General features: G+C 38.3%; 1 protein-coding gene across 1 annotated transcript; it reads left to right on the top strand.

The window, feature by feature from the left end:
• The first annotated feature begins 6,074 nt into the window (after nt 1-6,074).
• On the top strand, nt 6,075-7,400 carry LOC127802519 (uncharacterized). Its single transcript, XM_052338361.1, has 2 exons — nt 6,075-6,653; nt 6,772-7,400. The coding sequence occupies exons 1-2, from the start codon at nt 6,262-6,264 to the stop codon at nt 7,277-7,279; spliced, it is 900 nt and encodes a 299-aa protein (XP_052194321.1). The 5' UTR covers nt 6,075-6,261; the 3' UTR covers nt 7,280-7,400.
• The last annotated feature ends 289 nt before the right edge of the window (nt 7,401-7,689 follow it).

Raw genomic sequence — 7,689 nt, 5'->3', positions numbered from 1 at the left:
TGTTGGTGACAGTCACCTCGTCAACTCTCGATGATTCTGTTTAAGAATAGTCAAAATCGAACATCACTCGCATATCATGTCATGAATGACTGATCGAACAACAAGAATAAAAAAATAAAAACAATAAACACAAAAGAATTTCGGCAACTGTGATGCCAAGCACGCTGAATTTTGTGCCCTGAATTTGGGGGTTTTAATCATTTGTGCCCTGAAATTTGAGGGGGATCTATTGTGCCCTCAAGTTGTATTTTAGAATCTATTACACATGTTAAATATAAATTTTGAATCTATCAAGTATCTCATTGTCTAGTCAGCACTGTACATGAGTTACATGCACAATTGAGGTACGTGAAGACAATACCATCATCTTCTTCTTTCTCATTCCTAGCATCGATAACCTTTTGCCTTCCTCATGTTGATAGCGATGGCCATCTTCCTTAATGTTAGCCACCAAAGACTACTGATCAAAAGAAAGAAGGAATCAGAATCCCAATCGTCATGGTTGAAAAAAAAAAATCGATTAGCCATGGCAGTGAAAAGACAACTTGATCGGCCATGGTAAGGAAGACCAATCGATTGATGACGGCAAAAACCCATAAGGTCGTGATTGATTGGACCATCACATCGGCCACCAACAATGCCCGAACAGTGCAGGTCATAGAGACCCACGATAACGAACCTCCATGGTAGCGACGGTAGCATGAGGAAAGCGAGCAATCGCTTGCCTCATACACCTCTAGGGACCAGTTCTGCTGCCCACGCAATTGCTGTAAATGTGTAAAAGAATAAGAAGAAGAAAGGCACAAGAAAGAATGGCGAGGCATTGATGGTTCAGCGGCGATGACTGCAGCGGCGATGACTGCAATGGCGATGAAGGCTTTAATGGCGTTGGCAGAGGTTGCATCAGAGGCATCGGTGGTGTCAGTAGTTGCAATGACAACGATAGTGCAAAGAGAAAGAAATGGGTTTAGTTTGCATTGGCACATGACAACATCCCATTGATTTTCTTTGCACAATCAGCACCTCATGTGGCTGCATCTAATTGGTTTTCAGAGAAGATAGAAGTGTGTGTATGTCATGCACACAATTTTGGAATTTGAGGTGTGTAATAGGTTCAAAATTGGAAGTTAAGGGGCATAATAGGTCCCCTTCAAATTCAGGGGCACGATTGGTTAAATGCCCCAAGTTCAAGAGTATGGATGTGTTTTTAGCCATTTAAGATCGAAAACAAAACACAATCAAACCATTTAACATACAAATGAATACGAAAGATTTACATAAAAAACCCAAATCAGAAAAAATCATGGACAAAAAGAATAAAATATCATTATTACGATATTACTACTACAATAGTGATAGTACTACAATAATTTCAACTTACTAGGTATCTATTTATAGATCCACCACTTATAGATATATACAAAAAATGATTAATTTGTATAAATCTATATCCTGATTAGAAGATGAGACACGAAGATAAATCTTCAATTTTAGATTAAGTCTCAATCATAATCAAATTTAAATTATAGGTCACAATTATAACAAACTTTACCTTAACACAAAATTCAAATATATAATTAGTCATAATTTTTTCTTATAGCAAAATTATGGAGAATTAATCTCCCTGATGAATACCAATCAAATTCACACAATGCTCATTACTGTTGATATTTTTGCCATACTTAAAGCATAAATAACAAGATTTGTCTCAATGTATCTTATTGATTTTAATGACTCCACTTTCTCTAATGTACTTATATCCATTTAAATCAAGAGTGCTCGCATCATCTAAACCTATCTGTGCCAAAATTTCCCACATCTTCACCTAAAAATCTAATATTTCGGTCCAACAAAAAATATCATATTTCAAAGTTGTGATTGCCAAGATCAAATAATCCCAAATAATGTCAAAAACCAATAAAAGAAATACTTAATAAAAAATAGACCAGGATAACAAATATGGGCGAGACAGATCTAAGTCTATCAAATGTAGGTTGGATAGATCTAGCGAGTTGGATCTGGTCTTAAATTGCTTAGATATGGACTGATATGATCCAGTGAGTTGGATTTAGCGAATCCAAGCAAATCTAAGGTAAAGCTTGAAAATGTCAACAATGGTTAAAGTTCAAGAGCAATTGACGGCAACAATGGTAAACGACATAGGGGGTCAAAAATCGGCAGCAACAAAAAACTAGTCAAAGAGGGCAATGGCAGTTACAAAAGCTAGTCAGAGGCTGATGATTGATGATAATTGTAGAGGGCGATTGGAAAAAGTCAAAGAGTTGTCGTAGAAAATTAGAGGAGAATAGGAAAATAGTGATGGGTTAGTCGATGGCAAAGACAAATCAATGGCTGTGATAGGAAAAATCAAGGGCAGAGAAGATGAATGGTTGGCTGGGGAAGATGCATCGATCGAAGAAGGCACATGAACAATTGCGATGATCAGAAATGACTACTGATGTAATCAATGACCACTACAAAGGTGCTGACAACAATTAACAACAATATGCAAACTAGTGGCTAACAACTACGACTGTTTAGAAACCCTAGGTGATGAAGAAAATGAAGGGTTGTTAGAAAAATACTACAATCAAAATTTGTTTGTCTTGGGGAGCTTAGAAGTGGCACAATAGAGCCTAGTGAAGGTATACAAGGCAAGGTCTGGACTCAAGCAATAGTGCCGATAAAGGTCGGAGGTGGCTTGAGAAATAGTTCAATTCGTTGTCCTAGGGAGCAGTGATGTGAATATGGGGTGAGGCTCAATTCATTGCCCAGGAAAGCAAAAATGGAGCCCCAATAGGTTTCCCAAGAAAGTGGCCAAGAGGGTTTTTAGATGAGGTTGGGCTCAAAAGGGCCTTCGGAGTATAGTGGACCCAAAGAGGTCTTTAGCAATGACTAAATGAAATGGATTTGATGACAAAACACCAAAGAGGTCTTCGGTAATGGTAGGACTTGAAGAGGGGTCTTCAACTTTGGTCCCAGTGATACGACTCTAGGAGAGCTGGGCATGTCTCCGGGAAGTGTTGAGAGCTTATCGTTCTTTTAAGGTCCGAATGGTCTTCTAGTATCTGTAGTCGCGAAAGGGTCCTTTTTGAAGAGGTCATTGGGTCTTTAAATCTGTAAGGCAAAAGGCATGTAGGGATCTCTCCCACACAGACCTTTTGATGTCTTAGTCAGACATGTCCATGGGATGAGTAAAAAGGGATGCAGATGCAAGGTGACGACTCTTCGAAAAGGCTGTAACCCTTCGAAAAGGGTGTGCCCTATGCGAGTAAGGGTTTCGGAATGGGCAACATATGAGTTTAATGTGCTTGTTGAATGTGGTTCATGTTTTCAGGTTCTAGCCTTGGTCCCCAAAGGTATGGGTCCACGAAGTATTTATAATCGACCAATAATTAGGACCCATGGCATGCATGCTCGAAGTCATTTGGCAATACCTTTTGGGTAAGAGTGCCAAGCCTTCAAGTGCCCTGAGTTAGGATCGGAAGGCCGAAAGATGCCTGAAATGTGGTCTTTGGGCGTAGGAAGCCCCAAAAGAAGGGGTTAGTCAAGTCTTTGTTGGAGAAAGACTTGGGTTAAGCCTTGGGAGAAAGTCTCTCGAAGGCTTTTAAGGGAACGCTTGGCCCAAGAGCTGGTGTAGAAGATTAAGCTAGATCTTTGGGAGGATTAAGCCCCAATGGGCCCTCAGATAGGTCTTCGAGGTGTCGATCCCCAAAGATTTTTCCACGAGCATATTGCTTCCAGGGAAGCTACCCTGCCGAACGGTCTCCCTAAAGGCTATGCTACAACAATTGTAGATCTAATGATTGAGATTGAAAGATACCGATAGTTTGATTCAACAACTTTGATACTAGATTATAACAATTTAGCCAGCTCTGATACCAATTTGTAAGAATTTATGATCGAAAACTAATCATAATTAAACCATCAAATACACAAATGAACACAAAAGATTTATATGAAAAACTCAAATAAAAAAATCACAGATAAAAAGAACAAAATATCACCATCACGATATTGCTACTACAATAGTAATATTGTTGCAATAATTTCAGTTTATTGGATACCTATATATAGATCTACCGTTTATTTATAGATATATATAAAAATAATTAAGTTGTATAAATCTATATCATAATAAAAAGATGAGCCATAAAAATAAATTTTCGATCGTAGATGAAGCCTCAATGACAGTTAAATTTAAAATCTCAATTATATTTAAATTTAAAGTTTTAATAATTAAATTTAAATTCTGAATTAGAATTATAACACATGTCATAAGTGACAAATCAAACAACAAAAATAAAAAACAAAAACAATAAAGACAAAGGAACCAACATTAAGGCCGCGTTTGATAGCCTATTTTTTCCTGGGAAAATATATCTTTTCCATCCAATTTTTCATTTGTGTAGTGTTTGAGAGCAAATTTTTTTTAGGAAACTCATTTTTCCATTTCTTGTTACGTGATAGATTTTTCTTTCAAATCATGGAAAATAAATTTCATGAGGGGGAAAAGCTCCTATTTTTCAGGCAAATGGAGCAGCAACTCACTGTGCTCCCGTCTTCATCCCCTTCAACTTCACCATTGAAGTTGCAGCGAGAGAGGGATAGAGAACAAACGAGAGGGAGTGCGAGCAAGCGAGAGAAAGGGCGAGCCAGTGAGTAGGTCACTGGCGGTGAGCGGCAGCGGGTGGATGAGCGAGGAGGCAGCGAGAGAGAAGGCGTATATATATATATATGTATGTATGTGTGCGTGTATATATATGTATTTGTGTGCGAACGAAAGGAAGGGCAAGCGAGAAAAGGCGGGCGAGAAAGAGAGAGAGGCAACGAGAGAAGGCGAGCGAGTCAACAACGACGAGCAACTGTCGATGGGTGAACGGGAGGTTGCAGTGGGTCTGTGTGTATATATATATGTATATATGTCTCTATGCAAAAATGTGTATATTTGTATGTGTGATTATGTGTGTATATATATGTGTGTATATATATAATTTTGTATATATAAGTTTGGAAAACAAAAAATGTTTAATTTTGTGGTTTGATTTATCTATGAAAATTATTTAGTTAATTTAAAATAGGTTATTATTTTAATTTTTTAATATTTTTCAATACAATTTCACCATTAAATTTTATGAAAAATTGGTCATTTTTCATAAAAAAATAATATCTATCAAACATGAAATATTAAGAAAATGATCAAATTTTATGAAAAATATTACCAATCAAACATCAAAAGATAGAAAATAACATCATTTTTTAGATAAAAAATTATAACAATTAAACAATTTAAACTTTTAATTTTTAAAAATTTATTTATTTTTAATTTAATTTATTTTATTTTTTACTTAAATTTTACCCTTATAATCAAAAGCTACTCTTAAGATGTAAACACTTGTTTAGGAAATGGTAGTAAAGACTCATTGGCGGTGCGGTGGCATGAAAAAGCAGCACAGTGAGCTGAGCTTGAGTCATGCTATTCTGGTGATTTGAAAAGAACAAAGCGCTGTCACGCGGGGCGGAGCTGCCTGAGATTAGTGTCGTTTCACAGACATGACATGACATGAGATTACTCAACATAATAACAATAATAATAATGATAATAAGTGCTTCATTTTCCAATAGAAAACAGCCTATCATTACTCATGCAACTTTTGACCTTAAAGTCCATAGCTTTGGTCCCATCTCCACCCAAATGAAATCCCAAACACATTCACCAAAAATATAATTTTATTGTCTTTGGATATGAAATGATGAATGTTTATAACATGTGCTTCTTTTTAGCTTTTGAACCAAAATGTACTGCCAGTGCCAGTCATAGGCGATTATTGGTAGTACCATCCTCCTCCTCTACTGAGTTAACGTAAGGGGACGGTAAAAATATCTCCTGTATATTTGTTCCCCATGAACAGGCATCTTGGTCCCTGAGATCTATTGTGAAAAGACATTTATACCCTTGATCACCAACTTAATGTGGACGACAGAGATGTAATTTCGTGTCCCCAAATAAAGAAATTATTGGAGAGGAGAAGAGCAGGGCAGAGCAGAGAATCACAGCCAACACCATACTGATATAACCAGACAGCCAAACAGCCAATTTATTGTAAGGCGGCTCTGTCTTCATTCTTCCCCCCTTCTCTCTCTCCTCTCTCTCTCTCTCTCTCTCTCCCTCTAGATATATATATATATACATGTAAAGCCGGTTTCACACAGTCTGCAACTTCTGAAACTGGGTCTCACCGGAGAAGGGCAATCAAAATAATGGAGGAGGTGATAGTAGCATCGCCAGCGGTGGATTTCAGCTTCTTCTTCTTCAGCGTCCCCACCAGCCCATCCCGCTCCTCCTCTTATTCCTGCGGCGGCGACTCCATCCTTTCCGGTGGCGAGCAGAAGCCAGTAGTCACCGCGAAAGATGGCAACGGTACCGGCGACGACAACAACAACGATTTCGAATTCGACTTCAGCGGGCAGGTGGAGAGAACCTCGCTCTCCGCCGACGAGCTCTTCGACGGCGGCAAGATCAAACCTTTGAAGCCACCGCCTTGTTTTCAGCCGGACGGCAAGGCGGTCAAGGACCCTCCGAAGTCTCCGCGATCGCCGGTTATTGAGAATGTTGCCAGAGAATCTCAGAGACAAAGAGTGACGAGGTTGAGGTAATTATAAATCAATTTAATGAAGTGTCAATTAAATATAAATTTAACGAATGTTAAAAGTAAAACAGCGATCCTTAGTTCCTAACCCCTTTTGGGTGTCGTGTCTGCATTGAGCCAGGACTTCGTCTTCTTCCAGAGTCGGCGACATATTCTCCAATACCGAAAGCAGCCAACAATACTGTTCACGTTCATCACCGCCGGCCAAGTCAAGACACTCGCCGTCGTCGTCGTTTTCCTCTCCGTCTTCGTCTCCGTTCTCATCTTCCTCCTGGAAAGGGAGCAAAACGAAGTGGAGTCTCAAGGATCTGTTGCTGTTCCGAGCGAGCAGCAAGGACCCATGGAAGAAGTACTACATGTTGAAGAAGAGTACCGGCGGCGAGGAGGAGCAGGCCAAGAAGGTGAGACTGGGGTCGCCGGAGAGTGGCGGCGCGCCTGCGGGGAAGTGGAGGAGGAGAAGGACGGCGTCGGCGCACGAGCTGCATTACACGGTGAACCGGGCGGCGTCGGAGGAGATGAAGAGGAAGACATTCTTGCCGTACAAGCGCAGCCTCTTCGGCTGCTTAGGCTTCAATCCCACCGTTCATGACATCTCCTCCAGAGGCCTCGGATCTCTGCCTCGTGGATGATCCAGTTTTGGACACGTGTCATTTCTTTATTTTATATTTTAATTATATACCCGATGTGTACGTTATTGGTGTGATAATTTTGTCAAAGTTATATGGCATCTTATAATTTACAAAATATGATAAATAATTTTGTTTCATAACATATTTATTAAAAATTATTCACTTTTAAAGACAATAATTAGTATTATAAATTATGTAAAATATAGGATATAAAAAATATCCTGAATAAAATTATTTTTTATTATATTTATTAAATTTTCTATAAAAAAATCACATGACTTTTTATTTTGAACTTTTAAGATAAATTTATCTCTTCTCTATTCAAATAATTTATATTAAATTTTATAGATAAATTATTTTAATAGAGTTTATGCTACTTATTTTAACAAATACTATCATATAAAATAATA

Source organism: Diospyros lotus, chromosome 5 (assembly GCF_014633365.1).
Source record: "Diospyros lotus cultivar Yz01 chromosome 5, ASM1463336v1, whole genome shotgun sequence".
NCBI lineage: Eukaryota > Viridiplantae > Streptophyta > Magnoliopsida > Ericales > Ebenaceae > Diospyros > Diospyros lotus.
Note: the sequence above shows the minus strand (reverse complement) of the source record. Positions and strands in the feature narration are given on the sequence as shown.